The sequence below is a fragment of the Clytia hemisphaerica genome, unplaced genomic scaffold (assembly GCF_902728285.1).
Source record: "Clytia hemisphaerica strain Z4C2 unplaced genomic scaffold, Clytia hemisphaerica genome assembly, whole genome shotgun sequence".
NCBI classification, from domain to species: Eukaryota; Metazoa; Cnidaria; class Hydrozoa; order Leptothecata; family Clytiidae; genus Clytia; species Clytia hemisphaerica.
The window spans coordinates 1,014,170-1,033,812 of NW_027103473.1; the positions used below are offsets into that span (position 1 = coordinate 1,014,170).

The 19,643-nt window shown below is 36.2% G+C and overlaps 2 protein-coding genes across 2 annotated transcripts; both read left to right on the forward strand.

Annotated features, from left to right (window-relative positions):
* Positions 1-1,499: 1,499 nt before the first annotated feature.
* LOC136798482 (3'-5' RNA helicase YTHDC2-like) lies at positions 1,500-19,464 on the forward strand. Its single transcript, XM_067055096.1, has 14 exons — positions 1,500-2,235; positions 2,555-2,658; positions 2,966-3,082; positions 3,614-3,940; positions 4,283-4,468; positions 4,912-5,076; positions 5,757-5,930; positions 13,363-13,608; positions 14,127-14,276; positions 14,584-14,757; positions 15,079-15,251; positions 15,811-16,120; positions 16,780-17,143; positions 17,359-19,464. The coding sequence occupies exons 1-14, from the start codon at positions 1,721-1,723 to the stop codon at positions 18,425-18,427; spliced, it is 4,074 nt and encodes a 1,357-aa protein (XP_066911197.1). The 5' UTR covers positions 1,500-1,720; the 3' UTR covers positions 18,428-19,464.
* Positions 8,534-9,673, forward strand: LOC136798523 (synaptotagmin-1-like). Its single transcript, XM_067055154.1, has one exon. It carries the CDS (start codon positions 8,605-8,607, stop codon positions 9,208-9,210), a length of 606 nt encoding a protein of 201 aa, XP_066911255.1. The 5' UTR covers positions 8,534-8,604; the 3' UTR covers positions 9,211-9,673.
* Positions 19,465-19,643: the final 179 nt, after the last annotated feature.

A 19,643-nucleotide genomic window follows, 5' to 3' on the forward strand; every position in this document is an offset into this window, starting at 1 on the left:
TTATAATTGGTTGTTTTTTCATTCAACATTATTAATAGCAATGCCCACCATCAAGCATGTTTCAATTTTCAATAAAATTGATTTTTGAAGCCGGAACTATTTTAAAAGTCGCCGGAACAACCTATTTTCGCCGGAAAGACAGTATTTCTTGAATTTCTCGAGCTGTACTTTATATTTTTTTATGAAATTTTGCACACTGATGCAATATGACAATACCTAAAATGTGACGGAGCACGATTTTCGAAAAACATTTTTTCCGGCCGAAAATGCCGGAAATATGTCGGAAAAATGGGTTTTTTAACATAATTCTCGAATTTTCATTTTTAGTTTTTTCTGATTTTTTGCAGAAAGATGCGTATTCGCAATGCTCAAAACATGGCCGAGTTCGATTTTTGAGAAAATATTTTTTCCGGTTGAAAATGCCAGAAATCGCCGTTTTTGCAGATTTTCATTGGATTTTTTCCTTATATTTCTATGTTTTTCACACAAAAACATTATTGATAACAATGCTCACCATCAAGCATGATTCAATTGTCAATAAAACTGATTTTTGCAACCAGAACTTCCTATTTATTTTTTCCCTACAACCCTTCCCTCTCCCCCCATCGACAATCAATGATGAATTTATTGCGTTGTGTATTTTCGCTAAACGCTATATTTTCTGCCTGATTTTTTTCATTTTTCTTTTTGCATTGCTATCTAACTTTCATCATCAGGTAGGTCCAATCAGCATCTAGCTTGTTGGATCTCTTTTTAAAGCCTTCTAAATGGTGGATGGAGTAGCCAAAAGAAAAAGGCGCCTGTCGCTTTGAGGATGATAACACTAAACGGCCAAAATGATCATCCAACAGAAGACAACTTATTTGCTGGGAAATTTAGGTACTCTACATCAGCGCACAATGAACCAGAAGGAACAATGTTTGAGTGAATATCAATAACTATAAAAATATATCTATATTATATATTATTTAACTTTCAGTACACTTTGAGTGCTTCATTGAAGCTCAAGAAGGAAAAAATAAAAATATGTGCTGGTTGATTTTGTTTAAATAGGTTTGTTCTATCATAGTTGAAAGTCAGAGAGAATTCTACCGTTGCAGAAATCTTTTACAGTCAATTAACTAGATTTTCAACACAAATTTTGTTCTTTCATCAGTACTCAAAAATAATCCATTGGCAAGTTTCTATTTTAGGATTTTTAAGCCTTGAGGACTAAATGCAGTTAAAAATTACAACAAATAAATAAGATGGACAAAAAGTTCTGTTGCCAATTTTCCCAAACAAACTTTTTTATCCTTGCATGCACACTTACAATAACACAGGAATTCATTTTTCAAGGTTTTGTGCAAAAAGCAGAACATGATTGTTGAAGATTTGTCTGTTATCAAAACCCTGGGCAAAGGATTATAAGGATATAAACTCCTATGATTACTTTTGATAAAGTTTATATTACTGACTGAATAGTTTAAATCCATTATCACATCTATTTTTTTAGGTAGCTCAATTTCTGTTAGAGAAGCACCACAAATCAAGAGTACCATGCAGGATCATATGTACTCAACCAAGGCGTCTGTCAGCTATTTCTATTGCTGAGCGTGTCAGTGCTGAACGTGGTGAGAGAGTAGGTCAGACAGTTGGTTACCAAATCCGTCTTGAAAGCAAACTTTCATCAAAAACACTCTTACATTTTTGCACTACAGGTGTCCTCCTAAGATTATTAATGGTTGGTCATAAATGTCTGTCCAACCTCACACACATCATTGTTGATGAAATCCATGAAAGAGACTGTCTCAGTGATTATTTACTAATATCTTTGAGAGATATATTGAAAAGCTACAAAAAGCTGAAAGTCATTTTGATGAGTGCTGCTCTAAATGTTGACCTCTTTACATCATATTTTGGAAAATGTCCTTTCATACATGTCAACGGATCTACCCATGATGTCAAGACCTTCTTTTTGGAAGATATTCTAAAACAGACCGGCTACTTGAATAAAGGGATGAGAAAAATGCTTCAAGATGATGATCGAAGCTTATTCAAAATTGAAGAAAAAAGCACAGCTGCAGAGGAAGTCATGAAACTCTTGAAAGATGATAAGAAGGAAGAAACGAAAGAAGATGCTGCAGAGGAGGAGAAGGCTGCCACACCAAAAGAAGATGTTTTGTCAGATGGTGATCACCACAATGCATCAGATGTCGAAGTTGAAAGTGATACAGAAAGTGAGAATGAGGATAGGTTAGATTTCTTTTTGTTTTCTCCTTTAATATTTAAAATTTACTCTAAGCCAAATTTCCCCTCACTGACTCTTTTCTTACTCTCGAAAAAATGAAAAGAGTGTGATCCAACTTGATTGTTTTATTTTATCAATGAACTGCAATAAAATAAGATGAATTGCTGTCTGGCCTAAATCTGACTCTGAATCAAAACCTTAATAAACCAAGTAAAGCAATCATTTTAAGGCTACCCATGTTTACAGATTTATAAAGATCTTTGTTACAACATGTTTTACAAAAAGTTTCTCTTATGATACATTGTTTTTATGATATTTTTATAGTCAAAAAGTGGATGGAGAAGGTGCTGGAGATGGTGCAGTTTGTGAGGAAGAGGATGATGATGTCGAAATCGAAAAAGATGAAGATGACCTCGGTGAAGATGAAGGTATGATCCTTTGATTGGCTATTACAAGTCATTTTATTTATGGTTTAGAGGCTGATCCACAACAATTATGACGACCCTTTATCTCTGTTCTGGGATCTGTAGCATCTACATTATTCATTCAATATTTCTCGTAAAATGGCCCTTATTTCCTAACCAAGCAACTTCTCGCTATTTTTTCTTAATAAAGTTGGCCTATTTCAAATTGGAAGGTAAATTTGAGACAAGGACTTAAGGCAGTAAGTTTTGGTCAAGATTTATTGTATGTTGAAAATGTTTATTGTAATGGCAAACAAACAATATTATACAGGCATTGCAGAAGATCTGGATAAATTGGACATTGATGGTAGTGACGTAGATGAAAATGATGACGAAGAAGATAATGAACCAATCGGTGTTGATGAAGAAGACGAGGATGATGCAGGGGGTAAGTGTGTTCCTGATCACATAAAAACTATCCACAAGCCATTGTGTGAATTCCCATGATCTCTTCTGATGGCTAATTAACTCTTACTCTGTGATCTGATTTCAGGATGTAGCCTCTATTCTCACATTCAAGAATTCTTTAAAGTTGGGGGCCAACCCTTAGGATCTTTTGTGGGACACAACCTCGTGTGTTTTGAAAGAAGAGGGGATTTTGAAACTAACTAAAGCCTAACTAAAGTTCCTATGCCAAAAAAACCCAAAATAGGTAAACAATTTAAAACGAATTTAAACGAATTCAACTAAAATGATTGATACAATCGAATAGAGTATGATATTCAGAGCAAAAAAGTGCACTACAACTAGTCTAACTAGATAGAATTTGAATAACTAATCAAAGTGTGTATGCCGACCTACATACACATCTATTTGTAAAACTGCCAACTATACAAATAACTGATTTGTGGAATTAATGATACTCTTACACTCTCTTGCACAAGTTGTAATGATAAAAGATAAAACTTTCCCTGTCTAGATGGAGACGAACAAAACGAGGAATCTAAGAATACGTCATCCAAGGAGATGGATACAGCATTAGCACAAGCCTGGTTGAACGGTGATGATGAAGCATTTGATCAAATCATACATCTCATCATGAACGAGAATGTCAATATTGATTACCAACATTCAGACACCAAGATGACCTCCCTGATTGTTGCAGCTGCCCGTGGAAACCAGACCTTAACTGAACAGTTGATTGAACTGGGTGCTAAGTTGGACATCAGGGATCCGAACAACAATCGAGACGCATTGGAATGGGCCAATCATTTCAGCCAGAACCACGTAGTCGAGTATCTGAAAGGTTTGTTTACATTAAGCGGTGCAGGTTCAACAAACCAGACTTTTAAGATTGACATCACATCAGTCCTCAAAATTCCTTTTATATGTGTATTTGTTGGTATAGTTTATCCAAGATTTTTAAGCACAATGTCAGATAATTGAAATCTTTTCTTGGGAAATAGTGACTTATGATGAATGAGTTTTAGTTAGCCAGGGTTGAATGCATTTAAATGTTATAAGATCTTGGCAATTTTGAGGCAAAACTATTCTTTTGCTAGGTAAGTCTGATAGTTGTATCTTGCCTCTGCTAGTAGGTATGTTCTTTTAAAAGAAAAATAATTTACAGACAAAGTTTTTTTTTCAGGTGTTAGCCAATCAGTGAGCAACGATTCCTCAGCGACTTTGGACGAAACATCAACGGAAGAAGACTTGACAGAGAATGACAAACGACGGTTAGAATTGTACCATAAATCGTTCGATGACCAGCGAGTTGATATTTCACTCATCCTTTGCCTGCTTGGACAAATTTGTCAAAAACAGCAATTGAAAGGTACAGTAGTAGAGTAGACTGTTAGAGTAACTCCCAAGCAAAACATCTATAACTCGAACTTACTCCTTGTCATGTAGAAAACCTCTAAAAATATTTTCTATGATTTGAGTTTCTTTTAATTTTTTTGAGCTCGGCTAAGCAACAAGGGAAAAAAGAAATTGGAATTGCGAATTTTCATGAACACAATTCCATTTATTTTTTATATACAAGTACAAATTCTTCCGAAAAGCAACGAAGCTTCAAACCAATAGAACTGCTTGATTTTATAACTCGGAAAGTTTGGTGCCCATGTACCACGTTTCTCAGAAAATGCACATAGTATAGTTTTTAAAGATTCCTGAACATTTAATTCTTTAAGAGTTAACTTTTGGAGTCCGTTCTGGATTCTTAATGCTAGTAAAATATGTTAGAGTCCTTTCTATGATTGGAAATATTTATTATAGGCTCCATCTTGATTTTCTTGCCTGGTTATGATGAAATTGTGAGTCTACGAGACAAACTGAAACAAGACAAAGAATTCTCAAAGCGCAGCAAATATCAAGTTTTGATGCTTCATTCAATGTTACCACCTGGCAATCAAAGGAAAGTGTTCGGTCGCCCTCCTTCAGGTATATAATTTCTGAAATAGAGAAATTAGACTGCGTCTATAGATGCTTCTGATAATGCATGGTTCCTGACACTTCCTAGGGGATTACAGGGTGTTGTAAGCGTCTGTAACGTATCCCTGTCCGTCCGTTATACTTTTAAAACAATTATTACGGGTTGTTGTTTTATTTTAACATTGAAACCTTCTGAGACCTTAAAAATGTATTCAATATGGAGATTTCATTTGCTAATCGACATTAAGAATTTCACTTTGAGTACATAAATGTTTCAAGTACCTTTATGGGAAGAAATTCTCGCTGAAGAATTTGATTTTGCGAATTTGGGCGTAATTCGCGAAATTAAATTCCGCGAAACACACCAAAATGGCTAAACCGCGAAATCAAATTCCGCGAAACACAAATATTCTCACAATTAAAAAAATCACCCCTAAAATTGATCTTTTTAGGGCAAAATAGGGCTTTTCGTAGACTAATACTTCCCTCATCCGCGAAATTAAATTCCTTGAAACTTTTGAAAACGGCTCATTCGCGAAATTAAATTCCGCGAAATTTGCCATTTTGAAACTCTGATTCGCGAAATTAAATTCCGCGAAAAAATTTTCCTAAAGGTAATCACAAAAAGTAGCGGAATGTCAGGTTTGTAATTTATTTCTTTAAAATTAACAAACTTCTGATATTTTCAGGTGTGCAGAAGATCATTTTATCAACCAACATCGCAGAGACTGGAATTACAATCGATGATGTCGTCTGTGTGATCGATTCAGGAAAAGTGAAAGAAAAAAGTCATGATGCTATCAGTTGTGTTTCCACATTGAGGACTGTCTGGATCTCCAAAGCCAGCGCCATTCAACGTCGAGGTAACTTGAAATTAGTTAAATCAACCCCAACGCATTGAGTTCAAAGCCCTGAAGAGATAAGTACTAAAAACTCTTTGATGGGAAATGAAGTCGTGACCTGCCTGGTTTTACAGATGCCGGATTGAAAATCAAATTTGTATCTAAGACTAAGAGCCCTTTGGGCTTTAAACTTAATGTTATTTCACGCATTAAGGGGGTTGGGTCTGAGTTTACCAGCGACGAATGATATCGATATCCTTATCTGTGAGTTTTCTCCTATATTTATTTTTTGTTCGTTCGTTCGTGTACCAGTTCAATATTCTCTACCTTTGACCTTACTCGTACTCGAACCCAATTCTCTTGGAGGTCCTATAAATTAACCGTTGTCCGTTCGTTCGTTCATTCGTTCGTTCGTTATGAGCTTTTCTCCAGATCGGCTCATTCAATTTTTCTGATATTTTGCACAAAGAATCAAAATGGTAAACTCTAAAATGTGACGGAGCCCGATTTTCGAGAAAAAAATGTTTTGGGTCAATTTGGGCCAAAATATGCCAAAAAATGAGGTTTTTTGAGATTTCCTCGAGTCAAATCATTAAATTTTTCTGATTTTTTTTGCATAAAAACAAAGCACCATCATAGGGAAGAGATGGTCGAAGCATTTCGAAACGCAGGCTACATAACTGTTTTCAAAAGTGGTGCGAATCTAAAGTCTTTGTTAACATCAAAAAACAAGAGTCGGTTCCCACCGAATAGTCAACCCGGAGTTTACATGATAGACTGTGAATGTGGAAAGAAATATGTCGGTGAGACCGGACTTAAAGTATCCACACGAGTGAATCAACATAAGAAAAACTTCGTAGACGAAAAGTGGGATTCATCTGGCATTACGAATTATGCAAGGATGTGTAAAGAGGGACTGAAATGAGGTGATGTATCTCTCCTTAAAAAAGAGGAAAATAAATTTGATAGGAAGGTGGGAGAAGCATTGGAGATCCAGTTCCGTGAGACGGCGCCACCTAGTGAACATGGTCTAAATCTAGACGATAGTCAGTATGTGACGTCTAGGTTCTGGAAACCAATGCTCTCGCATGTCAGGTTTAGGCCATTGCATTGATGTCATCAAACTGAAATTTTGCAAACCTGACGAAGACCTCTACTAAGGAGGTCGAAATATTGTTTAAAATAAAAAAATTTATATGAAGAATGACCATTTGAATGTTCATAAATGATTCAAACATTCTCATCTGAAGTATGACAATTCAAGAAATGAAGACCTCCTCGAAATATTGTTTAAAATAAAAAAGTTATATGAAGAATGACCATTTGAATGTTCATAAATGCTGGTCGAAGGAGATTTTCGTAAAACAATTTTTTCGGCTCAGAAAATGAATGTCGAGATGGACGTATTTTGGACCTACCTCGGAGGTCCTTTAAATTAATCTTTGTCAGTTCGTCCGTCCGTCCGTCTGTTACCAGCTTTTCTAATTTAATTTTTCTAATTTTTGTTACAAAGGTGCAAAAAAGTGATGCCCAAAATGTGACAGAGCCCGATTTACAAAAAAAGATTTTCCGGCGGAAAATCTCTGAAATATGCCTGAAAAACCGGTTTGTTGGTATTTTCTCGAGATTTCATCATTAGTTTTTTCTGATTTTCTTCACAAAGAAGCGTATTAGCCCAAGACATGGCCGATTCGGATTGTTGAGAAAAAATTTTTTCCGGCCGAAAATGCCAAAAATATGCCGGAAATCGTCATTTTTGCAGATTTTCATTTGACTTTTTCCTTATAATTTCTTTGTTTTTTTTTCACACAAAAACATTATTGATAACAATGCCCACCATCAAGCACGATTCAATTTTCAATAAAACTGGAACTTTCTATCTTTTTCCCCTACTCTTCCCTCTTCCCTCTTCCCCCATCAACAATTAATGAAATTTAATGCGTTATGCATTTTCTGACTGATTGTTTTCATTTTTCTCCTTATTGCTATCTAACTTTTCATCAGGTAGGTCCATTCAGCATCTAGCTTATTGATTATTTAGAGAAATTAAACAAAATTATCAATAAATAATATTGATTGTGAAGAAACACATATCAACAAATGACAAAAATGAGTAATATCGATTGGAATGAAATGTTAGAAAAGTTCGTTCATTACATCAAACTTGCATATACAACATTTTGGAATTTCTTAGAAAGTCTCCCCAATCCTCCCGAACAAACGCTCGGTATCACAGCAGGTGTTATTGTTTTTATTTGGCGGGTCACGTGTTGTATATGCTGCCGATTCTGTCGCCTGAAAGAGGAGAAGGCTGAAGTCTAGGGAAAGTTAGATCTACGTAAAAACGATATATTCGGACTAAATTATCAGGAGCGAATTTTTTAACGTGTCGATGAAATGGATTATAACATAGAAGCAACACGATTAGACCCTTTGTCCGAAATCAAACTTGGACACATTCAATATACTGTTGACTTTGATCAGGAGGAAAGTATAGCCATTGTTACGGTACACGAATGTAAAGATTTACCGCTGGAGCCCGAAAATTAAGATATTCCGGATCCATACGTTGAAGTCAAGTTAAAGCCGGCTGCTAAGAAAGAAATCATATAAAACCAAAGTCAAGAAAAATACCCATCATCCAAAATTTGAAGAAACATTTAATTTCAAGAAAATCATTTATAACGGTTTTAAAATGAGTGATTTGATCTTTCGAGTGATGCATGATGATTTTGGTAAAGACGATTTGCTCGGTGAAGCTACTGTTTCCATTAAAGATCTTGACATGAGTAAAGGCAAGGTGACCAAAGTACAAGTATTAGAACCAGAGTTCAGATCAGAGGCTAAAGTACCGTGGAAAGATACCAAGCTTGGACATATTTGTATCGGGCTTGGCTACGCACCTAATTCAAGTGTTTTGACGGTATTTATCTTGAGTTGTAAAAATTTAGCGGCAGTTGATGACAGCGGCTTCTCAGACCCGTACGTCACTCTCTTCTTGATCCGTGACGGGAAGAAAATCGAGAAACGTAAAACAACATGCAAAACAATGACTTTGAACCCGACATTCAATGCTAGTTTTGCGTTCGAAGCAAGTTTTGATGATTTGGATGAACTTTCACTAATTTTCTACGTATCTGATTATGATAAAGGTGAGCCTGGTGAACCTATCGGACAGTGTGTTATTGGACAACTTGGGAACACAGAGTTGGGAGCTGTGCAATGGAAAAACATGTTGGATGATCCTAATAAACCTTGGTTGGTATGGCATATGCTAAGACCTGTACCTCCAAAAGACTAATGTGGTTAAAACGAAAGGCAAGAATAACTTGATGAATGAGTACAGCTGACTCCCTCTAATTCGATATTCAAGGGACAAAACAATTTTCGCCGAATTAGAGAAAGATTCGAATGACAGAGAGTAATTTATACCACTCTAGCTGAAGGGACCAACATCTTATGTTACAAAAAGATAAGAATAAAGGAATAATAGAGAGAGAGTTGTTCAAAATTCTAAGAAGTGCAATTATTTTCTTCGGTGCATATTTTCCTCAGTGAAGCGTTTGTTCTTTAACGGTTTGGTTTTCTTTATCTCTGAAAGTTTAGCTTTTCTAAAAAACTGGAGTCGTTTATAATTATTGTACTACAGTTATATGGGTGTTAAACGATAACATGATGATTTTCATGGGATAGTATGGTTTAAAGTTGAAATTTTGAGTTGCTGAAAAACGTTTTTTATAAGAACTGAGCCAAATTTTTAATTTATTTATTAATCTCATGGTTGATTGAAATTCGATTGACGTTTTTGCTTACGTTAATTTGTAATTTCCCGCGAACTTGTAATTTCCCTCCTAGCTTTTGTAATTTCCCTCCTAGATTTTGTAATTTCCCGCAAAAGTGAAATTTTCATCGTTTGGAAATTCAAATTTGGAATTTCTTTTTCGACTTTCTTACTAACTTCGAAGGCTTAAGTAAATGGAATACTATCCAATTAAAACTCGATTCGCGTTTCTATGACTTTTTTACCTCTTTTTAAATTTTCAGATTGATTTCTAGTGTTAAATTGACGTCTTTCAGAATTGTTAGAATTTCAATCCAAACCATGAGATTAACCAGGAATCCCATGCTTGTTCTCGTGAAATTCTGGATAAATTACCCTCGGTCAAATTTTGAAATGTTTTAAATTTCCCTCGTTGCACTCGGGAAATTTCAAAAAATTTTCTTCTGGGCCAGATTATTCTCAAAAAAAAAGTGAAGACAAAAAACAAAATTTTGTTCATCCTTGACGTTTCGATACTTCTTGTATCATGATCACAAGCAAATGTTAGCTTACAAGCAAAAACGTGTTAATAAATCAAAATTTCAAAATCACATCTAGCAATTATAGGTCATAAAATTTACATAATTGAACGCATACATATACTTATTCAAAAAAGCTCTAGAGGATAAGAAGATACCGTTTTATTTAAATCAGGTTTCAAATCCCTAATGATTAAAGATTCTTTTATATAAAGCTCTTCATCAGTTTTTCCTTTTTCGTAAACTTTCATGTTCTCTAGGGACACGTCGTGCCCAGTTCTAAAAAGATGTCTCGTTACAGCAGTTGGTCTTTCAATATTTCGATGCTCCTTGTACCGTGTCGCAATATGTCGTTTTGTTTTCCCAATATAGTATGACTCGCAATCTGTACAGTGCACTCCGTACACAACAAATGAACGTAACCTTAGAGGTATTTTATCTTTGAAAGTAAACAGATTTGAGAGTCGAAACGTAGTGCGGAAAACGATCTTTAGGTCAACTTGTGGGTAGGTCTCAGCTAATAACGAAATTAGCTGCTTATGAAGAACATCAGATAATTTACCATGAAAAGGTAAATACAGTTTCACTTCTTTCTTTGCAACAGTGGCGACACTTTCATTTTCATCACTAGACTTCATTTTTTGTACAAAATTCTTACACATTGCTATCAGTAGTTTTTCAGGATACTTATTCTTAACCAATGTTCGTTTGATAACTTCCCAGAATTGGTATAGTTTTACTCCAAGGAAATACAAAATCAATTTAATCAAGAACTTGCTAAGTAGGGCATGGAAGATTTGTTCCAACGAACGTCTATTTCTCAGTGACTGGGAAGTTATCAAACGAACATTGGTTAAGAATAAGTATCCTGAAAAACTACTGATAGCAATGTGTAAGAATTTTGTACAAAAAATGAAGTCTAGTGATGAAAATGAAAGTGTCGCCACTGTTGCAAAGAAAGAAGTGAAACTGTATTTACCTTTTCATGGTAAATTATCTGATGTTCTTCATAAGCAGCTAATTTCGTTATTAGCTGAGACCTACCCACAAGTTGACCTAAAGATCGTTTTCCGCACTACGTTTCGACTCTCAAATCTGTTTACTTTCAAAGATAAAATACCTCTAAGGTTACGTTCATTTGTTGTGTACGGAGTGCACTGTACAGATTGCGAGTCATACTATATTGGGAAAACAAAACGACATATTGCGACACGGTACAAGGAGCATCGAAATATTGAAAGACCAACTGCTGTAACGAGACATCTTTTTAGAACTGGGCACGACGTGTCCCTAGAGAACATGAAAGTTTACGAAAAAGGAAAAACTGATGAAGAGCTTTATATAAAAGAATCTTTAATCATTAGGGATTTGAAACCTGATTTAAATAAAACGGTATCTTCTTATCCTCTAGAGCTTTTTTGAATAAGTATATGTATGCGTTCAATTATGTAAATTTTATGACCTATAATTGCTAGATGTGATTTTGAAATTTTGATTTATTAACACGTTTTTGCTTGTAAGTTAACATTTGCTTGTGATCATGATACAAGAAGTATCGAAACGTCAAGGATGAACAAAATTTTGTTTTTTGTCTTCACTTTTTTTTTGAAAATTTCAAAAAATTTCAAAATTGACCTCGGGAAATTTATCCCGAATTTCCCTCATAACCATGAGATTACTAGTACAAACACATTGGAAAACATTTTTACTGGCCTCAATAGCTAAAAATTGTCATATTCCGCTGAAATACAATGTACCTTTTGCTTGGATGAATCTGCAGGTCTAATTTCATTATTTGGAAATTTTCTCTTTTTTTTCTTTTTTTTATAAGCACATGCTTGGAAAATTGGCCAAAATATGCCCAACAAAATGTGTTTTTCTCGTCATTTTATCATTTTTTGTTTTTTTGTGTGCAATTATGTAAATAAGAAAAAGAAAGCAAAATCTTCATCGCCAAGCTGCGCCAAGACATATTTCTAATCCAATGAATCAATACAAGACAGAAAGAAGGATGGATGAGATGCTTTGTTGTATAATATTTTTCACTTTTTGGCATGAAAATGTTGCGTGTTGTGAGACTCTCGAAAAACGCCGCCCCGCCCCACGACGACCTTCTAAAGTCGCCGCCGCACGACCCGTGACTCCTCCTCCTTCGGGACGGCCTATTGAGCCGAACCCGCCTCTTATAATTGTTATTTGTATTTCGATTTTGTGTTTTCATTTATATAACTGAGATAGCGAAATTGTCCGCTGTGGAACAGGTCTAATGATTTAATGGTTCTTTGAAATTTACTAATCTAAGCTTGCATTTGATATAAATTTTTTAGTCACCACCGTCTTACACACCCATGTCTTCATTATAAGGTTACAATTAAAGGGACACAATAACAAACTTTTTGTTGAAAACTTTCTTTTTATGTGCACTGGAGGTAATTTCCCTAAAGTCATGAACTGCCAGATAATTGGTTCGTCGAGAATTCTAGATCAATGATATAAAAATTGGTCTAAAGCATAAATGCCCCAAAACTAGGGTTTCGAGTTACAATCTCCTTTTGCTTTCCGTACTCTGTTTAGTTCATATATAACCGAGCCGCAAGACTGTAAACCCTTGAAAATAATCAAAAGATTGGCTAAAAGTCCTAAATTATTTACCTTAATACACGAATATTACTAGGCAAATATTCAACGGCCTTGAAATTAACACGCAAAAAATTAACATGAATTTTATTTGCTTTTTCAAGGACACCACGGCTGGTTTTAATTGAAGGGGTTTTAATTAACACGAAATTTCTTAATTCGTGTTAATTACATGTCTACTTATTTTCGTGTAATAAGGTATATACACCTTTTTACCCAAAAAACCTTATTATTTTTTATTTTGACCTGTTATGTCTTATGTGTTTCATTTTTTCAATGTTCATTGATTAGTTTTGATAACCATGTAGGTCCATAAAAGTATCACTTGTTCTGCGTTAATTGGATCAATGTGTCCGCTATTGTTGGACTCTTGTTAAGAAAAATGTTTATTTTGTCCGTGATTTTTGTGCAGAAGTATCTAAGAAACAAAATTACCAGTTGTCTTGATAAGGCTAAGCCTACCATTAGGTATAACCATTTAAATACTCATGTAAATTATGATATTTTGACTTTGTAGGTCGTGCTGGTCGTTGCTTGCCAGGTATCTGTTACCACCTGTTCTCGCAAGACAGATTCCACCACTTCCAAACGTACCAGGATGCTGAGATGCTTCGTGTTCCAATACACGCCTTATGTCTTCAAACGAAGATGTTGGCACCTGTTAATGTCTCCATCACCGACTACCTTGGCAAAGCACCAGAACCTCCATCCAACTTGATCACCAGGAGCTCCATTAAAATGCTGAAAGCCATTAGTGCACTTGGTAATTATGCTTTGAAGATTATATCTCAATCTACTTCTGCATTCTTTTCTTGATGTTTGTATATTTTGCAAACTGTTTCCAAAGGAAACTTAATGATCAAATTATTATCATATGTCATTTACCTTGGCACCCCGAAATTGTCGGCACGTTTGCAGGGTCCAACTAAATACCTCGAGGAGGTATTTAGTGCAAACATAATATATTGCATAATTTGTATGTACCCATTTTGTCCTTTCAGCTCACAAATCAACTTCAGCGGCTCTCTTCTTTTAATCGAACTCTTTTTTAGTTTGAACGAATCATGTGCAACTACTGTGCTCCAGTGTTGATGATACCTGTTGATATTTATTTCATTTTATAAGCATAACACTAAGTTTATCTAGGGTCAGACTCGTGTTATAAGGAGTAAGGATCGACTAAATTCAGTAGTAGTACCTATAATAGGAACCTCAGAAAAAAATAAATAAACGTGCTTTGAACTTCAGAAAAAATAAATTTCATATGTTTCCTTCTTCTAGACGAGAATGAAGAGATGACTGACCTTGGCAAATTATTGATCGAACTTCCGATCGATCCTCAATTTGGAAAAATGATTCTTATTGGAATGTCACTTAAATGCTTGGAACCTTCCATCATTATCGCCTGTTGCTCCTCCTATAAAGAACCATGTGAGTTGAAATGCTCGTATTTTCTATCAACTCTCATATTTTGATCCGTCTCACTACTTGACAACAAAGAAGGAATTATTACAGAATGTTGTACATGGTTGTACTAATCACTGAATTGTGACACAAGTTCATTATCTTCAGCTCAAATCCTCTCTTATTCGAAGATGATTATTTATAACTGAAATGACTGTATTTTTGATAAGTGAGGGAGATGAGGGGGTTTCTCGCTTCATTATTTTCTCTATTGTAATTCTTATCAAATCTTAATTTCACCAATGTAATTTATTTTCGTTTTGTTCTCTTTAAGTTCTTCTACCGAACGTGGCGTCACAGAAGAGTTCCGCAGCCAACGCTAAATTGAAACTCAGTTCAGATTCGTACAGTGATCAGATCGCCATGTTACGCGCCTTCCAAGGATGGCAACGCGCCAAGCGTGAAGGAAAAGAGAAGGTCTATTGCGCAAGAAATTTCATTTCGTTAGGTATGGTACAGAATTTCTTAGCTACCTGCAGTCCAAAGCAAAAGAAAACTCTTAAACCTTTGTTAGATCTTTTGGCGCTCTGTGTTTAGAATCTTTTCCCTCAAATATTTAATCAATCTTGGCAAAAAAAACCCACACCAACGAGGATTTAGAAAAATAAACGTCCTTTTAGAGAAGGTATTACTACCAATTTCAAAACTGTTTATGGGTATTAATCGCTAGAACCTTTTATTTCGTCGGGAAAATCTGTAATAGTAATCATAGTAATTCTGTATGGGAAGTTTTCTCATCACGAATAATCGATTCTTTTTGTTTGTACAGGTACTATGGAAATGGTCAGCGGTATGCGCCGTCAAATTATCGGACTTTTACGTAGCCTCGGTTTGGTGCGTATGAAGGGTCCGGGCAACATGCGGGATTTGAACACAAACAGCCGGAACTGGTCGATCATTAAAGCGGTGGTCGGTTCGGGTCTCTACCCCAACTTTATTAAGGTATGTTGCTAGTCTGTAAATTTGTAGAAATTCTATCAAATTCCCTCTTTCGAATTGAGATTTGCTGAACCCAAGTTTACTCATTCACTAAAAATAAAAAAACATTTTAGGTAAGGCTCAACCTCGTCCCCGTGTATTTCAGGCTTTATTTACGTTACTGATTGACGCCAGAGAATAGATATCTAGCGCTATCGGTGAGCATCAAAAAGCTGATAATGCGCATGGAACGAGGTTGGGTAAGGGTAAATCCCGGTTTAAAACCTGTTTTGTGATGAAGCCCACCTCACGATCTACAATTCTTAAATTTTCATATTATCTCCTTTTCGCGGTGCTCCTTCACAAAAAGTGCAATTTTAAAGAACACCATTTAAATATCTATCTCCTACCGTTTGCTTACACAGCATTTTTAAACAAAAGAAAAAACAACTTCCTCCTCTTTCAACCCCGCGCCAGCGTAAATTTTGAGAAATTTCTTTTGTTGTTGCCTTTACAGCCAACATAGAGGTGCGCCTCCTTTCTATGTCATAAAAAGAATATCTTTAATTTTTCTCTGATTCAGGTGGACAAAGAAAACAAAGTGTTGGTTTCTGAGAAAGAAAAGAAAGTCACCATTCACAACTCGTCCGTCTTGGTCGCGCGCTCTGAAGACAAAGTCCAATCCACCGTCAGTCGTGCCAACAAGTTGAACTCCACGATCTCATCTCTACCTTTGAATTGGTTGGTGTATGAAGAATTATCCAGGCTATATTACTCTGTTCAGATTCGCTCAGTTTCTGTATTATCTTCAGTAGCGGTGGCTCTTATCGGTGGCCCATGCTTGTCTTACGATCATAGCAGTTTGCGACTGAAATCCTCGCGTAATAAGAAAGGTACTTCGTTGTAACTTTGACGTTTCCTTTCACTTCTATTATTCGAATATCTCTATAACTTGAACTTATTCTCAGTCCCCGTAAGGGGAAAACCCTCTAAAAATATTCTCTATAATTCGAAATTAACAAATAAGATTCACCATTCGAGTTCGAATTAGAGAGGGTCAACTGTAGTTCTAAAAGGACCATTGTTATCGTTCCACAAAGTGTTTTAAAGCTCAATTGACAGTCGAATTGAATTATATCTAGTTTAACATGCTAAACGTCTAAATTTAAGAGAGGGAGAGTAGGGTATGGTAAGGAAAATTGAAAGATAATATATTCGTTTATACAAAACAAACATTATCTCGTAACAGTTACTGCATTATCATATAATACCACTATTTTACAACAAGTATTATGTTAAACGACTCAAGTCAGAAAACGTTCAGAATTGTCCTATCTTAACATATCTTAGCCCTCCTTACAAAAGTTTTTCCAACCTGCAATACACTCCATTTTTAAAGAACCAGTAAATTCTGCGCAGTTCTTATTTTTATTTCCAGGAGTTTCCAGGCTGAAATTTTCTCATGATGCTTAGTTTTAAATATGTTTAGTTTCTCTATTTGTAACATCCGAAGACCTATAAGACTCTATAACTAGTCTTTTTTCAACGACAGGTCGAGGGCGTCACGGCAACGATCGCGGACACCACAAAGACAACTTCTTTCAAGAGAGCGATTCGGAAGAAGAATCGGGCCAAGACTCGAACACTGCTTCTTTCAAGATCGATGATTGGATGTCGTTCACGGGGGATGATTCCACTCTCTACGCTTTAGCCATGCTTCGAATCAAATTCCTCGCTTTATTTTCGAAACACATTCAAATCCCGTCCAAACCGTGGACTCAAGCTGACAGCGATATCGTCCAGGCTATAGCGGATGTTTTGATTAAGGAAGAACAAGTGGTTGGTCTCGTTAACCCAGCTACCAAGGACATCGAGAAGAGAAGGGGCTATGAAAGAAAGTACGAGAGATACGATCGGTAAGAATTTGTTAATTGAAACATTACTCAAAACTTAAAACTTGTGGATGAAATAATCGTAACTAATCAAAAGTCTCGTCACTTTTAGAAGATGAATTCTTTTTTTCAACAAATTATTTTGACAAATAAATCAAGAATCTCAATTCGAAAGAAATTTGAAAGAGGCTTTAATTCAAAGAAATTCAAATTCAAATGTTCCTCTTTTGTTTTTATAGCCCAAGAGGTCGTGGTCGAGGTGGTGGTCCATCACGCCCTTACGCCCGTCGGGAATATAACTCACGGTATGAACGTCGTTACCATGGCCGAGACGCGCCGCCGGACGCTGATGCCCCTGAAAATGATGGCAAGCTGTCAGACCATGAAAGTACAGGCGGAAATGACGAAAAAAGGCGTGAGCGTAGTTATTTCATCTTGAAGTGTAACAACGAGAAGAATATGGGCATCTCGTTCGACCGTAGCATCTGGGCAACAACCAAAAGCAACGAAAAACGTCTCCATCGTGCCTTCAAAGATAGCGAGGAAGTTTACCTCGTTTTCTCTGTCCAAGGAAGCGGTCGCTTCCAGGGAGTCGCGAAGATGATCTCTGGTATTAGTGATAAGCAATGTGAAGATTTCGGGTCCGCAAATTTGGGAGGTGTTTTTGATATAGAATGGATACACCAGGAGGAGTTGCCCTTCCAAGCCACACAGCATCTCGCGAACCCTTGGAACGACAACAAGAAGGTTCAAATCAGTCGTGATGCTCAAGAGCTGGAACCGTCCGTCGGTAAAGCGCTTGTTAACCTATGGGATAAAGATGGTGGTGGTGCTCCAGCGAACGCGGACGCCGGATCCACACCGCGCGATGAGCGTGCCGAGGTGTCATCCCCAGACGAGCAATTATTACCTACATCTGATGAGGTGTCTCCACAACAGCAACAAGAGTTCTACCCGCCACAGGAGATTTACGCGGGCGGCTCTGCGCCCGAAGGTGAAAACCAGCCTTACGTTGAAGAATACCCTATGTACAGCCCGCCACCATTTAGTCCACAATTCATTCCCGATTTCCAACAAGTTCCGGCACATTACGCACCAGCACCGCACATGGGTTACCAGCAATCTCCTTACCCGGCTGCTGGGGCGCCCGCCATGTATGCCCAACATGCTCCGCCACAAGGAAATATGCCAGCTTACCGCCAACAAGAGTATTATTCCTTTCAATATTCACCACCAAGGCGTGGCGTAGATGTTTATCAAAGGCAAGAGAGCTCCGAGCAGAAAATGAGAGGTGGATACAGGTCTTAGGGTTGAAAAGTTTTCTTTTTTATATATTATTAAAACTGTGTATAGCAGAAAAGATATTCAGAATCAAATGGGACGTGACACAACTTCATATTCGTAAATCTTATGTGAAATCTTTTTAGTTCTTAAATATTTTCTAGTTGAGCAGCGAATTCGAGTTCTTTCGGCTCAAAGCTCTAACCACTGTCCTATTTTTTTCTTGAGGGAACCATGCGTTTAGATTTGTATACAAGGTGTCCCATGAAAAAATTCTTAAAAACAATATATTGGGATTTGAGCAAGAAATCCTCTTGTTTAACGGAGAATTTTTATAGGGCACTCCGTAGTGTTAGGCATTTTGAGTTTTATGTAAGATATACACTTAAGGCTATTGAGTATTATAAGGATATTTATCGTTTAAGCGTTTATTTGTGGTTTTGTCGAAATTAGCTTATCGAAAAATCAAATTCGCAGATGAATAAATTCCTTATTTTCTCTTTGTTTTTTTTCTAGTTTTTAGTTTTAATTTGTAACATAGTTTGACTTATGACCATTTTTGTTCTAGATTACTTTATCATCTAACATAAATTTTTTACCTGATTTAGTTAGAGTAAGTTATTTTGCTTCAGGGGAATAGTGTGTAGTAAAAATGGAGTCTTATATTGATACAGCGCTAAATCTCCCCTGTTCCAAGACACAAACAATCTCACGATTCGTCGATCTAAATATTTCATTCAGTGTGAAGGACATTCACAGTAATTCATTCACTGATTTTGTGAATATTTACCGGTGTCGAATTGTACTTCACTGGGCTAAAAAAGGAAGTTAACACCCCCCCCCTTAACCCCGGTCTGAAATCGTTTTCCCTTTTTTGATCCGCAATAATTCACCCGCATCTGCAATTTTTTTTCTCTCATTTTTCTTTATTTCTTGTGATTTTTATTTTCAAGATTTTTTAAAAAAAACTTACTTAGATATTTTACGAAAAACAATGTAGAATTTATTGTCGTTACTTAGGTTATTCGAAAGATCTCTTTTTATGTATCTGTAAATTAACCAGATATATCGTTGTCTATTTCTTTTGGTCCTCCTGTAGCCCTTCCCTGACATTACCCAATTTGATTCTCTATCTCTTAACTCGAATGGTCTCTTCAGTTAAACCTTACTCCATAACTCGAAATTTCTCGAACAAATTTCTTCCCCGTGCGTGTTCGAGCTGTGGAGAATCAATCCACTGTAC

Excerpts from the sequence above, each read along its gene's own strand:
- LOC136798482 (XM_067055096.1), top strand. The coding sequence starts at position 1,721 with ATGGTTGGTCATAAATGTCTGTCCAACCTCACACACATCATTGTTGAT. Across the intron at positions 3,083-3,613 it reads AGACGAGGATGATGCAGGGG|ATGGAGACGAACAAAACGAG; the intron begins GTAAGTGTGTTC and ends TTCCCTGTCTAG. Across the intron at positions 3,941-4,282 it reads CGTAGTCGAGTATCTGAAAG|GTGTTAGCCAATCAGTGAGC; the intron begins GTTTGTTTACAT and ends TTTTTTTTTCAG.
- LOC136798523 (XM_067055154.1), top strand. The coding sequence starts at position 8,605 with ATGAGTGATTTGATCTTTCGAGTGATGCATGATGATTTTGGTAAAGAC.